The sequence below is a fragment of the Pezoporus flaviventris genome, unplaced genomic scaffold, assembly GCF_033815535.1.
Source record: "Pezoporus flaviventris isolate CSIRO_AGI_PZ_B2104156 unplaced genomic scaffold, CSIRO_AGI_Pfla_v1 ptg000063l, whole genome shotgun sequence".
In the NCBI taxonomy this organism is placed as follows: Eukaryota; Metazoa; Chordata; class Aves; order Psittaciformes; family Psittacidae; genus Pezoporus; species Pezoporus flaviventris.
Genome location: NW_026892611.1, coordinates 9,358,458 through 9,376,177, shown reverse-complemented (window position 1 = coordinate 9,376,177; position 17,720 = coordinate 9,358,458). Strand labels below are relative to the sequence as shown.

Sequence of the window (17,720 nt, the reverse complement as noted above, 5' to 3'; positions counted from 1 at the left end):
TGCTGGGCATCAGCAGATCCCAGAGCAAGTTCAGACAGAAGCTCTGCTCCTTTTCCCAAGGAAGGCAAGAGGAGGAAACACAATGGCAGCATTCACACTGCCCGTCACGCCATCCCTGCATGCATTGTTCTCCCAAACAAAACCCATTCAGAGAGAGACAGTTGCAAAATCACTTCAAGCCACAAGAATCCCTCTGCCAGCAAAGGGAAAATGAAAACTATTCATTAAAAAGGAGTTAATAATTATAAATATTAATAAATATTAATAAAAAGGAGCTGAGAAAACCACTCATTAAGAAATGAGTTGTTTGAACTCTAGCTGATGTATAAACTACAGTAAAAACCTGCTCGCTACACTGTGTGCTGATACCTGTGCAAGCCAAGGAGGGGGACAACAGGAAGGAGCAGACGACCGACATAGAAGGGGGCAACCAAGAGATGCGCTAAAGCAGCAGGGAAATCAATCACCCAATCTCAGATGTTTGTGGCTTGGGCCTTAAATAAGATGAGGTCTGGGCATAAAATCATAGAAGAGTTGGAGTTGGAAAGGACCTTAAGATCATCGATCTCCAATCCCCCTGCCATTGGCAGGGATGCCTCGCAATAGACCATGTCAGCCCAAGGCTCTGTCCAACCTGGCCCTGAACACTGCCACATTTCCCTCTCTGGACACCAACCGGACACCATGGGATGTCTGGAAGCGCTAGGTCTGAAGTGAATTAATGACTGGAGTGGAGCGCAAAGCTCACAGAGCCTCAGGGCATCTGACCAACGCCCAGAGGCAGAGCTGCCCGGGGAACAGCCAGGATGGAGAGAGGCCAAGAGTGACAGAACCAGAGAGGGGATGCATGCAGAGATGAGCTCCTGCGTTGGCACCAGCAGCTGGAACTGGTGGATACTGCTGTTCATGATTGATTTATATTTATCTCCTAATAATTTTGGCATTAACAGCAACTGCTTTTCCATGCTTGCAAATTGCCATTGCTATATAAACTCACAGTATTAATGCTTCATTCGTGTAAGGGGATGTAACTACTGCCTGTTGAATGAGGTTGAAACGGCTGGTCTTGCACAACACCCTTACAGCTGAAGAGATGATGAACAAGAGATGTTTTATCACGGTAACGGCTTTATAACCGAGTGACAACATTATAGTGTCATTTTGTGGATGAACGTGTCTATATGTGCTCCCAGAACAAGAAGCAAAACGCTTGCTTATAACAGGAAACAGACTTGTTCCATGTCTTAGAATCACAGAAAGCTTTGGGTTGGAAAGGACTGTAAGATCACCCAGTTCCAATCTATTGGTGAGATTATTAACTAATTGGGTCTAATCCTATGTATATCTTTTCAATGAGGTTTAGATCATGAGAAACCAAACTTGTGTGCTATATTAACTGAATAAGCAGCTATTCAGATCAATTTTACCTGGGGATTGAGGCAGTGAACCCTGCCTGGAATGTAACTTGATTGTATTGCAAGTTATAGGGCATAACTTGCATTTTCCCCCTACCCTTATTAAATAACTCACTCCTTTATAAATCTCTCAGGCCCATCATTAACACCGGGTTCCAAACCCCATCGTGTTTTGTCTAGAGAACTCCATCTAAGCAGCGTTCCATTGACTCCATTTAAGGGAGTGCAGTGTTTACCTCAGTGTTAGCAGCTCGGGATCTAACTCCATGGCTACACTGTGGAAGGAAGACCTCTTATTTCTACGAGCTCCTTCCCGGTGTCCCCGGGTTTCTCCATAGGGACCGATCCTCCATAGGCACACACTGAGATGCTGTTTAACGGTCCAGAAACTGTTCAGACGCCGTTTAACCCTTCAGAAACCGTTCAGACGCCGTTTAACCATTCAGAAACCGTTCAGACACCGTTTAACGGTCCAGAAACCGTTCAGACACCGTTTAATGGTCCAGAAACCGTTCAGACACCGTTTAACGGTCCAGAAACCGTTCAGACGCTGTTTAACCCTTCAGAAACCGTTCAGACGCTGTTTAACGGTCCAGAAACCGTTCAGACACCGTTTAACCATTCAGAAACCGTTCAGACACCGTTTAACGGTCCAGAAACCGTTCAGACACCGTTTAACCCTTCAGAAACCGTCCAGACACCGTTTAACCCTTCAGAAACCGTCCAGACACCGTTTAACCCTTCAGAAACCGTTCAGACACCGTTTAACGGTCCAGAAACCGTTCAGACGCCGTTTAACCCTTCAGAAACCGTCCAGACACCGTTTAACCCTTCAGAAACCGTCCAGACACCGTTTAACCCTTCAGAAACCGTTCAGACACCGTTTAACGGTCCAGAAACTGTTCAGACGCCGTTTAACCGTTCAGAAACCGTTCAGACGCCGTTTAACGGTCCAGAAACCGTTCAGACACCATTTAACGGTCCAGAAACCGTTCAGACGCCGTTTAACGGTCCAGAAACCGTTCAGACACCATTTAACGGTCCAGAAACCGTTCAGACGCCGTTTAACCCTTCAGAAACCGTTCTGACACCGTTTAACCGTTCACCGCCACTGCTCCGTTTCCCGCCAACCCATCGGGGAAGGGGGCGTGGCCTGCGCAAGCCCCACCTCCCCGCGCGGCGTTGCGGCGTGACGTAAGCACGCACGGGCAGTGCCGGGTGACCTTCAGCGGCGGTTGGACGCGGTCCGGTCCCGCTCCTCTCCTCTCCTGTCCTCCGCGCTCCGTTCCTCGCCTCAGCCCTCCCCGCACCGCCGCGATGCCGAGGGGCGGCCGCAGCCGCACGTCCCGCGTGGCGCCCCCCGCCAGGTGAGGCCCGCTGGGCCCGTTTCCTCCTCAGCCGCCCCCTCGTGTAGGCCGCGGGCGGCGAAGGCCTCTCCGCCATTGCGGGGTTGGGCGGGGAGCGGGCCCCGGGCGCTCTGGGCTCGGTTAGCGGGGCACGGGGGTGGATGTGGAGCTCCTCAGCGGCCGCTCGGCGCGGGGCCTGGGCGTTAAGGCCCGATTTAATCGGCTCCTTTCGGGTTGTATCTCGTTAACCGCAGAATAGCGCAGCGCTCTGGGTGGCGGGGTGCTGGTGGCCTTTAAAACACGCAAAAAGAAGCTCGAAAGCCTGACTTTGATGTGCATAAATCACTCGCCAGGACACTGAGTTCTTGCCGTCAGTGTGCAGGGTGTGATGAGGAGGAGCTTGTGCCTCTGCCCGCTGTGTTTGGAGCCATGAGCTGAGCTTTCTCTTCATGTCCTTGCAGTCGAGCGCCACAGATGAGAGCTCCAGCTCCGGCACAGGCGCCTGTCCCCGCAGCGGCTCCGGCTTCTGCTGTGGCTGCTCCCGCGCCGAAGCAGCCTGGTCTGATGGCACAGATGGCTACAACTGCTGCTGGAGTGGCCGTGGGCTCTGCTGTGGGCCATACCATAGGCCATGCGCTGACAGGAGGATTTGGTGGAGGAAGCAGCTCTGAAGCTGCGCGGCCTGATATTACTTATCAGGTAAGAGAAAGCACAACGGGACACCCACTAATGAAGTGCAGGTAACTTGGCAAAGCAGTTACATATAGGCTCAGGGAACTGCTGTAGACATAAAGCCTACACAAGTCATATCTTTCCATGGAGACTCAACTCTCCAAGGTGGTTGCTACAATCACCATCTCCTAAAACTAGCCCCAAGGGATCCAGGGGTGATAACATGCTTGTGGCAGGGTGTTAACAGTTGTTTTCTGCTGTAGTATTCTGATTCAAGCAGGACTTTAATGTACCAGATCTTACAATGGCAAGATCTAATGTGAGATCGTCTTGTGCTGCTCAGTCATTAAGATAATGATGTTACCCGAGTGTATCCAAAGTTACCCGAGTGTCTGTAATGTAGGAAACTGTTCAGAATGTGCCAAGCCACTGCTGGAAGCCTGTTTTGTCCTTCACCCCATTATCTGTTTTCCATTTAAAAGGCAACACAGCATTTTGACTGAAATGCAGGGAAGAAACACCCAGCAGCACCAGGGTAGTTTGGCCTCGGAGGCTGGAGCTGTTGAAGGGTGCTTATGGGGGTCTCTGCTGTTTCAGGAGCCGCAGGCAGCCCAGCCTGCCTACCAGCAGCAGCAGCAGTTTGCTCCTTGCCAGTATGAAATGAAGCAATTCCTGGAGTGTGCCCAGAACCAGACTGACCTCAAGCTGTGTGAGGGCTTCAGTGAGGTGCTGAAGCAATGCAGGTTTGCTAATGGTAAGCGAGCAGTGCTCCAGGCAACTACTGAAGGAGTTGATCAGTAAAATGAATGTGGGAATAATGTCCTGTTTTTTTTCAGTCCATGCAGTACACAGTGGGAATACTTAGAGTACATGTACAGTGGAGTCTGTTACAGCAAGCTGCTGTCCTGTTTTGGTCCCATCCATATAGTTGGAGGTGGGGTGGTGTGGGGAAGATGAATTCCCAAAGCTTTTATGCATGGACTGAAGTTGACAGTGTGAGAGAGCGGTGGCAGCACACTTGGGGGAGAATTGGCACTGCTGGTGTGTGGCCAGCTTAGCATGAGGGAGAAGGAACACCCCAACAGATCTCTCAGGGATCCAAACCTTACTACTGTTAACTTTGCCAACTCCTTACCTTTCAGGTTTAGCCTAAGCCTTCAGAACAAGGCTGCTGAATGTCATCTTGCAAGAACTGATCTGTGAATGAAGAAAAAGCTTCAGTAATAAAGCCTAAAGTTGAAACTTTACTAGTTGATGTATTCACACTCTTGTCCTCCTTGTGGCTTGATTCCTGCCATAGCCGCTACAGATGTGCTACGACTTACAGCTGCAAATTGATTTAGCACAAAATGGAAGAATGAATAAAGTGGAATGAGCTGATTTGTGTTACTGGTTTGCTGATTGTTGTGTTGAATGTGACACCGTGTGTAAATAAACTGCTCTTTGTTCTGCTGTGAACACTTGAACCCCGCAGGCAGCTTCTACTGCTTAAAATGTGTAGTGACAGGGAGGTGACGTGTGGCCCCACGTATGTTGTTCCTCATGTGGTGGGCCTTGACTCCCCAGTAGCCTCCTGTTGCTCCTCCATTCAAGAGGTTCTGACAAATCCCTCCCCTTGGCCAAGATCCCTGGTAGGATTACCTAGGTAGCCCATAGGCTGCCATGCAGCTGTATGCTCCAAGAGCTGCAGTTCCTGATGATACCAGCTGAGGTTTTCTCTTCCTCCATGTTGTGATAGGAGCCTGAAACACGACGGGGTGCTCCAGCCTTCTCTTTGCTCCTCGTGTAGGCAACAAAGCTGCTGCAGGAAGAGAACAAACCATCTCCACATAAAGGGTATTTATCGATGCAGGGTGCGAGCCCTCCTTTTCCCGTCGGAGGGAGCAGGCAGCTCATGCCCTGCTGAGCCCCTGCAACCTATGGAGTAAAACACTCCAGTACCTCAGCTGGGCTGGAAGGTGCACGGAGGAGGGACCCTCGCTGGGGAGTGCGGGGGGAATGACCTTGAGATTCCTGCTAAAAACACTTAAAACGGCGTGGCCTGGTCTTCCCGAGCTGCTCCTGAAAACCTTCCTCCATCTCGGATCTGCCGTTCCTGGAAGAATAACATCAGTGTTGGGAAGGGGGATAAGGACAAACCCACCTTTCCCTGCGGCAGGAGCCGCTTGCCTCCCGCTGCTCAAGCTCCCACCCCGGCTGCTCGGTGTTCACCGCGCTGAGGAAAAGAAGGGAAGGGGAAAGCGAAGAGCAGGAGCGCCCGCGGCGGACAGCGGGGAGGAGGCACCCGGACACGCAGGTGCCGGGCGAGCCGAGGCTTCCCTTGCACCGCCGAGGAGCGGCTCGGGGCCGGCTCAACGCGGGGTTTAGACCCCGGGCCGGCGGGGGGGGGGGAGCCCCATCCGCGGCGCCGCCGCTGGTGCCCGGCCCGGTCCCCGTCCCCCCCCCCCCGCTGTATTTTTGGCTCGGCGGCCGCTCCTCGGCCCGCCCCGGCCGCTGCCCTTCGCCCGCCCGCGGAACGGGGCCGGGAACGGGGCGCTCCGCGGCGGCGGCGGACCCGGGCTGCCCGCGGCGAGGTGAGCGCAGCGGCGGCGGGGCGGGGGCCCGGGGGGAGCCCGGGGACGTGGATCCCGGCGTTACCTTGAGCGCTTTCTGCCCGTGTTTGCTGAGCTCCGGCCGGTTCCGGGGCCCGGTGCTGGGGGGGATCTGGAGGGGGAAATGAAGGGGTCGGGGTGGGGGGGGAGGCACTCCCGTTCCGGCCTAAACCCTGCCTTAGCCCGAGCTCTCCGGCGGGATCCCAATGGGTATTTGTGTGTTATTGAGGATTCACCGAGGCAAAGACGCGAATCCACAGCAGCGGGGCGGGCATGGCCAGCGCCGCCTCCATTTGCGTTCCTCCATCACCGCCTTAAGAGAGAAACCTCTCTGTGCCCCCCCCAACCTCCTTTATTCCCCCTTTCCACTCCCATGGAGCTCGAAAGCTCTGATAATAGAACCGGCTTATCCTGGTAGCGCCCGGAGCAGCTGCTCTCCTATCAGGGTATATATATCGGGATATATATAATATCAGGGTATTATAAACAAGCTCCTGGCTCTCTCCTCCCATCCGGCAGCACCCGCAGGTGCTCCCCAGCCTCCAGCCCTTCCCCAAACACCAACTCCAGGACTTGGAGTTTTCAGCTTCAAACCCAATCGAAGCTGATGTTTTCCCCCCACCTCGGAGATCTTTTCTTCTCCCGGCTCCTGCCTAAACCCTGTTGGTTTTAGCCCCGATTGCTCTGGCGTTGCTACCAGCACCTAAAACGTTATTAGAGCAAACCCCGGGCTGTTCAGAAACGCTCCAGCCCGCGTTAGGCATCGTCCATAGCTTCGGTCCTTAACCGGGTCAGGGCACCGATAAGAAGATTTGAACTCAGAGGTGCGAACCTGCCTGGCTGCCTCCTGGCAGAGCTTTCCCCCCCCTCGGAGATGAAGGCAAAGGGAAACCTGCGCTACTGGGGCTCTTTGCCCTCCTGCTGTCACCCCAAGGGGGCAGTTTTGCTGCTTCCCACGCGCACTGCTTGGTCTCCGTGTGCTTGCGGAGCAGCTGGACCTGGACAATTGGGATTTCAGCAATGCTGGGCACAGGAAGAAGCTGTTCCCAGGGTTTAAAGGGGAACGGCAGTGAACACCAGGGATGGGGAGGACTGGTTATTCCCCCTCCTCTGCCAAAGCACTGTCACGGCATTCCTCCTCCGGGAAGAAGGAATGGGACAGGAGCCCGTCGGGAGCCCTGTTGGCTGCTGGCAGCTGAGCATGCGAGGGAGCTCACTGATTCTGGCTTGTCTCCTCACCCAGCCCTGCCCTCGGCCCCAGCTGACCCCGCAGCACCGGCTGTCCCCAGGCACCCTGCCCCCAGCAGCACCTCACCCCCCCCCCCCCCCCCTCAGCTCCTCACGCTGCTTCACCGCCCCTCGCACCCATTTCCCTCCTCAGTCCTTTTGCCGGGTTGGAGGAACCAGGAGGAGCGTGGCAAAGCCCTTGGCACACGGTAGGAGCCGGAGGATGATGCCCCGTGAGCTGGGTGCGGATGCTCCACAGGAAGGGATGGGGTTTTGAGGTGCTGCAGCGCTTCCCGAAGCCTTGGTCCCAGCCAGGCTGCTTCTGTCCCCAGTGAGATCTTCCTTTGGTTTCTGGTCCGGGATCTGATCCTCAGTCTTTTCTCCTCCGGAGGGGATCAAGGGGCTCTGCCTCAATGCAGCGAGTGCCCATCCTTGCTCTTTTCTCCTTGCAGCTCCTTTCCACCAGCAAAGCCCAGAGTGCCACCGGACAGGAGCCAGAGATGACCAAGGAAGAAGATCTGCCCGACTGGAACTCATCCAAGGAGTTCTATGAAAAATATGAGCCGAAGGAGGTTTTGGGCAGGTAAAGCTTGGGTTTGTTTTCCTGTGTGCCCCAGTACAGTGTTCCCTGGGAATCCGATAGGAACAGGGCCCGTGGCAGCAGGGGGTTAAAAATAGCATGAAGCAGCATTTTCCATCGGCTCGAAATCTTCCATCCCAAGGGAGGGAAACCTCTTGGGCTTGAAAACACCGACCAGCCCCGGTGGCAATGGGCTGGCGGGGGGGGCAATGGGAGCCCCCATTGGTGCTGTCCCTGGCAGGGGGGTGAGCAGCGTGGTCCGTCGGTGCATCCACAAGACCACGCGGCAGGAGTACGCTGTGAAGATCATCGACATCACCGCGGGGAACATCTCCCCCAAGGAGGTGCAGGAGCTGCGAGAGGCCACCACCAAAGAGATCGACATCCTCCGGAAGGTCTCGGGCCACCCCAATGTCAGTAAGTCTGGCTCCGAGCATCAGGGCAAGGGGGGGTGTCTGCCCCATTTAGCCCAGGAAGGGGTTTTGGGATGAAATCCTTGAGGGTCAGACTGATGGTCCTGAAGTGATGCGGGGCACCTGCTCTGAGCAGCGTCTGCTCTGCCCCTGCACACAGACCAGCAGTGCCCAGGTTGTCTCCCCACCAAATCAACTCCTCATTAATTGAATTAGCAATTAGATCACCAGGTTTTAGTCTCTTAATGGGCAGGAAGATGCTCTACACCGTGCTCATCCTCCCTGTGCTTTATTGCAGTCCAGCTGAAGGACAGCTACGAATCCAGCACCTTCTTCTTCTTGGTGTTTGACCTGTAAGTACCAGCTCGCCATCACCCCAAGTCCATTCCCACTCTGTAGACAGCCAGCACTGGACCAGCTTCTTATGGCCCAAACAGTGCTCAGTGGAGGGACAACTAGCTCTTGCTAGGGTAGAAAGGAGCCTCGATTGCTCCGAGCAGTGTTTCCCTTCTGTCAGCGCTGCTCAGGTTTCCCTGTAACCTTTGGTGGGAGCTGCTGTGCATCCCCACAGGTTATTTATATGCTCAGTGGCACTAGGGTGTATGTGACACCACAACCCCTGATGCCAGGGCAGCAGGAGGGACATCAGTGGAGGATGATGACACTGGGAGAGCCCCATCCCAAACCTGCCCTCTCCAGGGACAGCCTTTCCCCTGCTGCCTGATGTTTCGCAGCATATAAAGGCATTTTTGCCCCCTTCTTATTAAGGAGCCAGCTTGTCCTGTTGTGCCATGGGTTGCTAAGGGGCACTGACCCTCCCCAGGGGCCAGTTTTCCATTGCAGCTCAGCCACTGTCTCCCTTTTCCCTCCCTCCCTCCCGCAGGATGAGGAGAGGGGAGCTCTTTGACTACCTCACTGAGAAAGTCACCTTGAGCGAGAAGGAGACGAGGTAGGGCCAGATGCTGAAAACCCCTTTGCAGAAGCAGAGGGTGCGTTCAAAGCACCCATGGGCAAAACCGGCCCCGGGGCTGAGCGCTCCCTGTTCCCACCCCCGGGAGCACGGTGCTCGTGGGCATTCGAGCTGGGAGAGCTGCTGTCACCCATCCCCAGGAAGATCATGCACGCGCTGCTGGAGGTGATCCAGTACCTGCACTCCATCAACATCGTCCACCGGGACCTGAAGCCGGAGAACATCCTCCTGGATGACGACATGAACATCAAGCTGACGGACTTCGGCTTCTCCTGCCAGCTGCAGGAGAATGAGAAGCTCAAAGGTAGGAGGACGGGGAGGTAGGGATGATGCCACCACAAGTCATAGAATCAACCAGACTGGAAAAGACCTTTAAGATCATCAAGTCCAGCCTTTCCCCCAGCACTGCCAAGGCCACCACTAAGTCAGTGTGGTCTCTCCAGCCCCACTCTCCCCTTGGAGCCAGTCTCGCTGCCATGGGTGCAGATTGGTGCCTCTCGGCTTAGGGTGCGCTCCTGCTCACACACGAGCCTGGCTCTGCCCGCACACGGCCCCCACGCCACACTCCTTGCCACGAGGAGGTACAAACCCATCCTGTTCTTTCCACTTCTCTTCCCCTCCAGTCAATCCTCATCACACCATCCATTTACTGCCCAACAGCAAGGCTTTTTCCCCCCAGCTCCCACCCTGCATAGAGCCAGCTATCCAACAATGGGCATCCCCTCCACTGCCTTCCCCATTGCTCTCTTCACTTGCTTTAAGCCATTGTAGCACACCAAGAAGGGTCACCAGTGAGATTCACACGAGCCCCATCACTGATCCCAGCTGGGATCCAGCCCCTGAGCACCCATCCTGGGTGGGAATGGCACAATCCCTCCGGGGTGGCTCATGTGGATGCTGTGTCCTGTCCTGACAGAGATCTGTGGCACTCCTGGCTACCTGGCCCCTGAGATCCTGCAGTGCTCCATGGACGACGAGCACCAAGGCTACGGGAAGGAGGTGGATATGTGAGTGAGACCCCAGTCCCCAGAGCAGAGTGACACTGGGCACATGGACTCCCATTTGAGTGTCAGAAAGAGTTAAATGAGGCATCAAAAGGCAACCTCAGGGGTTGCGAGGGGCTGTGCTGGTGACTAGGAGGCTCTGTTACAGGGCTGGGGGAGAAGCAGGCTGGGGTCAAGCCTGTCCCCCTGCTTTACCCTCTCAGGTAGGGTTGAAAGCAACACTTTGTGTTCATAACAATCAGCTCAGGATTGGCTCCAAGACACAGGGGCCTTTTAAATATCCCCCATAGTAAGACCGGAGAGAGCAGCCAGCTCAGGGCCCTGCAAGGACTTTGCCACCATCTCTGGTGGCTTCAGGCTCAGGTGTGCAGGGGTCAGAGGTGTAACCATGCACTCAAAACACACTGGAGCATTACAGCCCCTTTTCAGCTTAAACAGGACACTTAACACACCACAGCCTGAGCTGAGACAGCGCCAGAGCTTCCAGCCTTGCTGTGCCATTGTGTCCCATCACATCCCACCCTCCTGCACCCTCTCCCTACCCTATAAAACACAAGACAAATACCTTCGACCTCCAGTTTCCTCCTGCAGCATCCGGGGCAGCAGCTCCACATCAGCTCAGCTCGGAAACCCCAAATCCCTCCCCAGAAGTGGGGCAGCCCCTGCTCCCCATTACCCATCAGGGCTGATGAGCCCCAGCAGCACGCACCAGGCAGGGCAGGCTCCTCCTGGTGTCCCAGGGAGGCAAAGCCACGTTGAGGGGAGCCTGAGCTATGCTGCTGGGTGCCCCATGGGCGCCAGGGAGGGCTTTGGGATCCATGTGGGTTACCTGCAGGTGGAGCACCGGGGTGATCATGTACACCTTGCTGGCCGGCTCGCCTCCCTTCTGGCACCGCAAGCAGATGCTGATGCTGCGGATGATCATGAATGGGGATTACCAGTTCGGCTCCCCGGAGTGGGACGACCGCTCGGACACCGTCAAGGACCTGGTAGGAGCTTGGGGATGGGAAAGCCTTGGTGTGGGGAAGTTGTGGACACCTGGGATAGCCCGGATGGAGCCATTGTGCTGCTGCAGATCTCCCGGTTCCTGGTGGTGGACCCGCGGCAGCGGTACACGGCCGAAGAGGCGCTCGCACACCCCTTCTTCCAGCAGTACGATACAGAGGAGGTCCGGCACTTCAGCCCCTTCCGCAAGTTCAAGGTGAGGATGGGGATGCGGTGACCTGGAGCCAAGAGGTGGGATGGATTTCCCAGCTGAGCTGCAGGAAACTGGGAGTCAGGACGGCTGATGGACCTGGGCTTTGGCAGGATGCGGCGGTCTGGGAGGAGATGCTTCTCCCCAGCACTATTGTGCTTGCTTTGTGGTACTTCCTAAGGGCTTTTTCACAGAAGGGAATAAGAGAAGGGATAAACCTGGCTCCCGCTACCATAGGGTTCTATGAAGAAATAAGATCAGTTCTAAGGGGGAATCGATGAAGCTGACATCCCACAGGTGCACAAGATCAGTTCTAAAGGAGAATCAATGAAGCTGACATCCCACGGGTGCATCAAATGATGCAGAAGCTGACAGAAGAGAGGAATCCTTTCACTTCCTTACAGCCAGTCGATAGGGCAGTGCTAAGGCACCCAGAAGGGCATTAGGTGACACGTTTAGGACTGAGCTGTAGTTTTGCCATTAAGGAAAAAGCTCACTCCACACACACGGGACTAAACCTGTGCCGGGAGCCAGGCTGCCTCCCGACTCCTCCACACAGGCAGCAGCCACATGGGATGTATGGGGACTGATCTGGTCCTGCTGTAGGACTGTGCTCACCCCCCCGCCTGTGCCCGCTGTGCCGCAGGTGATCTGCCTGACCGTCCTGGCATCGGTCCGCATCTACTACCAGTACCGGCTCGTCAAGGCCGTCACCAGGGAGCTGGTGGTGCGGGACCCGTACGCCCTGAAGCCCGTCCGCAAGCTGATCGACGCCTGCGCCTTCAGGACCTACCGGCACTGGGTGAAGAAGGGGGAGGCGCAGAACAGAGCTGCCCTCTTCGAGAACACCTGCAAGGCCATCCTGCTGACCCTGGCGGCCGAGGAGGAGCTGTTCTGATCACGCTGTGAGCAGCGAGCTTCCTCACAAGGAATAAAACCTTTGAAAGCCAAAGGGTGATGGCTTTTGCTTTTGCTCTTTGCACCGGCCTCAAATCAGGTGCAGTGATTTGCCCCTGGGGGGCGGGTGGGTGCCCCAGGGATGGGTTTGGAGGAGATGCTCTAACAGAGCTGTAATCAGCTCCTGATGGGGAAGGCTCAGCCATGGGCACTGAAGTGGGACCACTGTGGGACACTCGTAGGTAGAGGAGGGATGAGCAGTGCCCTGGGCACTGTCTTCACCCACCAATGTGCTCAGGGCTCCTGGTGCCATCAGGTTTGGTGGCAGAGTTTGTGCTGGTTGCAAGACCTAGGAGAGGTAGGTCACTGCTCTGTGCACTTAGAAATGAGCACAGGCATCATTTTGCCATTGCTCAACAGTCAGTAAAGGTGCCTTGTTCTGTTCCTGGGATGGCTCTGCAGATGGTACAGAGCTGGGAATTCCTGAGATGTCCCCCTTCCAGAGATGTGCCCCCATTGGTTTACCCCGTCAGCAGCCCCTCAGGACAGCCCCATGCCCAGGGTGGAGCAGACCTTGGTCCTGCACACATGCACCCCTCAGCTCGCTTAGAACGGACACCAAGAGGAGAGCTGTAATATCAACCACACCAAAAGGATGTTACAGACGAAGCACCCAGCCTGCCATTCCCAATCCCTGCTGGTGCCCCAGCATCCCGGTGCGGAAAGCAGTTCTAGCTGGAAGTATTTAATGTTTTAAACTGGGGTTTAATAAAAGCGACTGCTGGGGGTTGCTGTTCATCTCCACAGGAGAAAATGCCCTCAGCTCTTCCTGAGTGAGTGACCTGCTCAGAGCTCAGGTTTGGTCCAGCTTTCCTTGGCCACGAGAGGCGGAACATCGGCAGCGCATCGGAAGCTGAGGTTGTCAGAGGCTGAGTCTGGTGTGTTCCCCATTCTCCCAGGGAAAAAGAAGAGACCGAAATCAGGGATCCTTCCTAGTGAACGCTTCCATCCTGGGGCACTGCCCAGACCTACCTGGTAGTAACACGAGCTTTATGGTTTGCAGACCCATCGGCGGTGTCAATCCAGGAGGCTCCTCTCAGGACCCGCATGTTCTGAGCGCGCTGCCTTGATGCCAGCCCCGGAGTCAGGTACTCGGATGCGGTCCACTCCCAGGTGTTCCCCAGCAGGTCATAGAGCCCTGAGTGAGACATGGGAGGGTTTGAATTCTGAGAGCCCATCTGTATGGGCTGCAAAAGCCCTTTGGTGCACAGAAGTGGGCCCATCGTTGCTGCAAGAGCACGAGTTAATGGTGAGACTGGAAAGCAGCAGCTCTTCACTGTACTTCAAACTGGTCCCAGGTTACATCTGGACCCTTAACGTGTCCCATCTGTGTGAGGACGTGGCATCACTGCTTCTGCTGGGCTTGGTTACTCTATCAAGATGCTGATGTGGTCCCGCATCATACCTGAAACTCTGCCACAACTACAGGATTTTGTAAGCAGAGTTAATTTAGGAAGCAGGTGCCATTCCCCAAAGCAGGGATGCCTGTTCCGTACCATAGCTGTTCTGAGGAGGGAACGCCGTCACCGGCGAGACGCCGTGATAACCATCTTCAGCCGTGTCGACCCTTGGGAAATCTCCCTGTGGGAAGAGAGATCATTCCAAAGACTACCATTGCTCCACTCTTCACAGGACTGTGTTACACCTGAACCATGGAAGTAACTCCCCATTGCAAATTAACTCTACACAGCATTTCTGGCTGAGAGAGTTCACTCAGCTTCTCCCAGGACAACCCCCTTTCCAAACAAATCCATGTATGGATTTTTGGAACCTGGAATCCTGGTTTTCCAGGGAAGCTGGGCTGAGCCTGCCCCCTCCAATGGTATTTTGGATACCCCATCCGGAGCTCAATTCTGGTACCCTGCATTGCTTCCCAGGACCATGCAGCCACTTTAGGCAGCCACGCAGAGTCTGCTCAAGTTAAACACCCCCCTCAGATGAGCTCAGTGTAGATGGGATGATTTTAAAGCTCTTACCTGCCACAGATTTGTACGGTTCGGCTGAAACTTGTTTCCCCAGGGATACACCCTTTCTGCAAGGAGGAAGAGCCATGCGTTACCCCGGGCCATGCCAACATCTCTATCTGCCTGTTTTTAACCAGGCTTTCATGTCCACCATTTCCTGCTCAGCTTGGGACATGGAGAAGGGTTTTCTGGATGGGGCTTGTCAGTGTCATCCCTCCAGACAGTGCCAAGGAGAGATGGGAATCAGCAACAGCTTCCCATTCACAAACCATCACTTGCATCAGGGAGTCCTGCAATCCCCTCAAGCAATCCCAGTGGCTGCTTTATGCCACCCTCAGTGTGTGGGGGCAGGTGGCTCACTCCTTGCCCCATTCCTTTGTTTAGGAACATATATTAAGACCATATATAAGCCACTTCTTCCATAAAACAATTTGACTCCCAGGCCAGAAGAGGTGGTTCAGCCCCACAGATTAACCTCCGGAAGCACCCCTGATGGAGGTTTGGATCTGACACAATGAACACTGCTCAATGCCTCAGTTTGGGAACAGAGCCTGGGGTACGTACGCTCCAGTCCTCCCCTGGCAGCAAATTCCCATTCCTCCTCTGCCAGGAGCCTCTTCCCTTTCCAGGCACAGTACACTTGCGCATCATTCCAGCTCACATGCAGCACCGGGTAGTGCAGCCTGTCCTTTATGCTGGAGCCAGGACCTGAGGGCTGGCAAGAATTGCATCAAACAGATTTTAATTGATTTTCTACATTTTTCAATTCAAAAGGGAACAAAGGACAGAACAGGGCATGGAACATGCAGCATCCAGAGATGCTACTGTTTCCCTGGCTTTGGCCAGCAAGGTTCAGCACACACTAATACATGCATGCTTCCAGCATGGAGAAGACTCAGCACCCCAGGTCTTTACTTACTTGTCGCCAAAACGCCTTCTCAATGGGCAGCCACCAAGGGGCAGACTGGGAAAAGAAATGACACCGGATGAAAGCTGAGCTGGTGACCACCACCCCGCAGTGTGGATGTTAACAAGAGCACTTGGTTTAGCCTGGAAATGGTTCAATGCTGCAGTTGGAGCTGGGTTATCACAGGCATTTTGATCGTGCTTTCCAAGAGAGGTGTCTGCTTTCAAAAGGGAAACCAGATGAAGAAGCCCATGCTGGTTACAGTTTCTATTTCAAGGTTTGATTAATAAAGTACTTTGAAACGTTCTTTTCTCCCAGCTCACTGGAGCAAATCATGAGCCCAATTTGACAGTGTTTGGAGAGGATGTGAACACAGAAGCACCATAAATCTACTCAGGCTCAACCCTGCTGTTAGGTTCAGAAGCAAAACAACCCAAACCTGAAGACAAACCACTGAGAATGGCCAGGCTCTGCACTGAGAGGCAGCTGCTACTCAATGGAAAAGCAATACCAGCAAGGGTGTCCCCTCCTGTGGTTTTATTCCACTTAAACCAGAGAGATCAGGAATGCCACCTCCATCCCCATCACTGAAACTCATCCCCATGGGGTTTAGGTTTACCTCTAGTTTTTGGGTGACCTTTTTCTTCAGCTCTTCGGGTACGAAATCCTCAAAGACAAAGCTCCAGCCAAACGCTTCTGCTTCTGTTTTGTACTTCTTTTCTCTAACAAACTCCCTGGCACAAACACAACACACTCAGGTGGCTGGGGGAGAGCTCTTCAAGAGTCACACCACCAAATAGAGCCACCTGCACACGCAGCAAGATCAGAGCAAGGCAAAACATACCCAACCTACAGACACCCCATCTGCAGAGCATCCCGCCTCCTCCCCAGCACAGCTCAGGCCAGTTTGATACAGACTGAACAGATAAAGCAGCCCAATTACATCTGTTCCCAGATGTGACAGGCGTTTCTGTTACCTGTGCAGGTAAACTCACCCTGCACTCTGCTCTTCCATAAAAGATAATGACTTCACAGACCAAAAATCCCTTAAAGGCCACTAAACCCACAGCTGCTGTTAATGAAGCAGCCCTACAATGCAGAAACATATGTCACATGCTGCTGAATAATCTCACCCTGCTTCTGCCCCATTTACTTCCTCACTGCCTAAGTTGCAGTAACAGCCATTACTAAGTGTTGCTGAGTGCTCAGTGGTGCATGGAAGCATTGGCTCTTCTTAAGCAACAAGGGCTCAGCCAGGCAAATAAAGGCATTTCCCCCAGTGCATTTATTAGTGCTCTGTACAAGGGCTCCTGTAAAATACGTGGAGTGATCCGGTGTTTGAGAATGGAAATGGAACTTATAGGAACCTACAATCTGAAGCAGCACAGCCCTGTACATAAGAACACACACACACACAAGTGTGTTTGCAAGGGAAAGGAAAAAAGAAAGGGAAAAGAAAAAAGAAAGGGAAAAGAAAAAAGAAAGGGATAAGAAAAAAGGGATGAGAAGAAGGAGAAAAGGAAAAGAAGAAGCGAAGAAAAAGAAGGAGAAACAGAGGGGGAAAGGAAGCATTTTCGTGAGCTATACTGGTAAGATGCTTCAGCTTTCACCTCTAGAGATGATTTACTACTGACAAACACATTCTTTTGTCCTTGTGGCAGCATCCCAGGGCTGGTTCTCAGACCTGGGAATCAGCCCCAGAAGACCCAGCGCCCTCCAGGCTACCAGGACCCTGTAACCCACACAGAGCCAAACCTCTGCAACCCTTCACCCTTACCTGAAATCCTTGTTTGTGACTGGGTATCTGTCAACAGCAAACGGCTTCACTGTCACCTCCCTGACGGGCCCCTCTTCATTCCTCTTCTCCAGAGAGCTGGATCCCATCTGGAACTTCCCACCAGGCAGCTGCACCATGCTGTCATCCTGGGCAAACGCTGAAAAGGGAAGAAACTCGGGGTGAGAACTTTCATTGCTAAACACGACCACACAGGACAGCAAGAAGTATTTGCAGTAAAAGCCCTTGATGTACTGGAGATCGGGTTGTCTCCTACACACGTAACTGTAGGGATACGTTAGCGACTACGATTTGTATTTGGTAACAAGCTTTAGAACGCTTCAAGCCACATTTTCCATGTGTCTCGGGGCAGGGAATGGCTCCAACCGGGTGCAATCACCCCGGCAGCACCTTTAAAGGAGCGCTGTGGTCCCCGGGCTCACCGCGCAGCGCCCAGCCGCACGCCAGCAGCGCCAGCGCCGCAGCGGCCATCGCACCGCGATCCAACCGCAATGACACGGAAGAGCTACGGGAGTCGGGAAGCGCTTCCGGGACCTGCCCCACGGCGGGAGCCCGCGGGGCTTCCGGGATAGGGACCGCGTGGTCGGGTGTGAGAAGCGGGTACCGACCCCCTTCCTGGTGCTGGGGACACCAACACAGCCACCGCCATCCCGAGCCACCGGCGTGGCACCGGCTAAAGGGGGT

The 17,720-nt window shown here is 54.3% G+C and overlaps 3 protein-coding genes across 5 annotated transcripts; 2 read left to right on the top strand and 1 right to left on the bottom strand.

Annotated features, from left to right (window-relative positions):
* Positions 1-2,668: 2,668 nt before the first annotated feature.
* CHCHD2 (coiled-coil-helix-coiled-coil-helix domain containing 2) lies at positions 2,669-4,816 on the top strand. The gene is made up of 4 exons (XM_061470490.1): positions 2,669-2,782; positions 3,223-3,460; positions 4,031-4,187; positions 4,576-4,816. Exons 1-4 carry the CDS (start codon positions 2,733-2,735, stop codon positions 4,584-4,586), a joined length of 456 nt encoding a protein of 151 aa, XP_061326474.1. The 5' UTR covers positions 2,669-2,732; the 3' UTR covers positions 4,587-4,816.
* A 2,562-nt stretch (positions 4,817-7,378) lies between these two features.
* Positions 7,379-12,368, top strand: PHKG1 (phosphorylase kinase catalytic subunit gamma 1). Of its 2 annotated transcripts, none has more exons than XM_061470489.1 (10): positions 7,379-7,493; positions 7,704-7,834; positions 8,073-8,248; positions 8,543-8,597; positions 9,128-9,193; positions 9,355-9,518; positions 10,131-10,221; positions 11,054-11,207; positions 11,294-11,419; positions 12,060-12,368. In XM_061470489.1, the coding sequence occupies exons 2-10, from the start codon at positions 7,752-7,754 to the stop codon at positions 12,309-12,311; spliced, it is 1,167 nt and encodes a 388-aa protein (XP_061326473.1). In that variant the 5' UTR covers positions 7,379-7,493; positions 7,704-7,751; the 3' UTR covers positions 12,312-12,368. The 2 variants fall into 2 exon arrangements, with proteins under 2 accessions (XP_061326473.1, XP_061326472.1); XM_061470488.1 differs by having other exon boundaries at positions 7,436-7,460.
* Positions 12,369-13,039: 671 nt separating this feature from the next.
* Positions 13,040-17,535, bottom strand: SUMF2 (sulfatase modifying factor 2). 2 transcript variants are annotated; one of them, XM_061470486.1, is made up of 9 exons: positions 17,459-17,535; positions 17,019-17,175; positions 15,861-15,975; positions 15,254-15,298; positions 14,899-15,049; positions 14,347-14,402; positions 13,867-13,951; positions 13,343-13,508; positions 13,040-13,262 (listed from the first exon to the last, which is right to left on the bottom strand). In XM_061470486.1, exons 1-9 carry the CDS (start codon positions 17,505-17,507, stop codon positions 13,157-13,159), a joined length of 930 nt encoding a protein of 309 aa, XP_061326470.1. In that variant the 5' UTR covers positions 17,508-17,535; the 3' UTR covers positions 13,040-13,156. The 2 variants fall into 2 exon arrangements, with proteins under 2 accessions (XP_061326470.1, XP_061326471.1); XM_061470487.1 differs by lacking the exon at positions 17,459-17,535 and adding an exon at positions 17,302-17,325.
* Positions 17,536-17,720: the final 185 nt, after the last annotated feature.

Bases quoted from the DNA above. Each gene is read 5' to 3' on its own strand.
- CHCHD2 (XM_061470490.1), top strand. From the start codon at position 2,733: ATGCCGAGGGGCGGCCGCAGCCGCACGTCCCGCGTGGCGCCCCCCGCC. The intron at 2,783-3,222 runs GTGAGGCCCGCT...ATGTCCTTGCAG, and splicing joins CGCGTGGCGCCCCCCGCCAG to TCGAGCGCCACAGATGAGAG. The intron at 3,461-4,030 runs GTAAGAGAAAGC...CTGCTGTTTCAG, and splicing joins GGCCTGATATTACTTATCAG to GAGCCGCAGGCAGCCCAGCC.
- PHKG1 (XM_061470489.1), top strand. From the start codon at position 7,752: ATGACCAAGGAAGAAGATCTGCCCGACTGGAACTCATCCAAGGAGTTC. The intron at 8,249-8,542 runs GTAAGTCTGGCT...GCTTTATTGCAG, and splicing joins CTCGGGCCACCCCAATGTCA to TCCAGCTGAAGGACAGCTAC. The intron at 9,519-10,130 runs GTAGGAGGACGG...CTGTCCTGACAG, and splicing joins GGAGAATGAGAAGCTCAAAG to AGATCTGTGGCACTCCTGGC.
- SUMF2 (XM_061470486.1), bottom strand. From the start codon at position 17,507: ATGGCCGCTGCGGCGCTGGCGCTGCTGGCGTGCGGCTGGGCGCTGCGC. The intron at 17,176-17,458 runs GTGAGCCCGGGG...TTCCCTTTTCAG, and splicing joins GTGCGGCTGGGCGCTGCGCG to CGTTTGCCCAGGATGACAGC. The intron at 13,263-13,342 runs GTAGGTCTGGGC...TTTCCCTGGGAG, and splicing joins AAAGCTCGTGTTACTACCAG to AATGGGGAACACACCAGACT.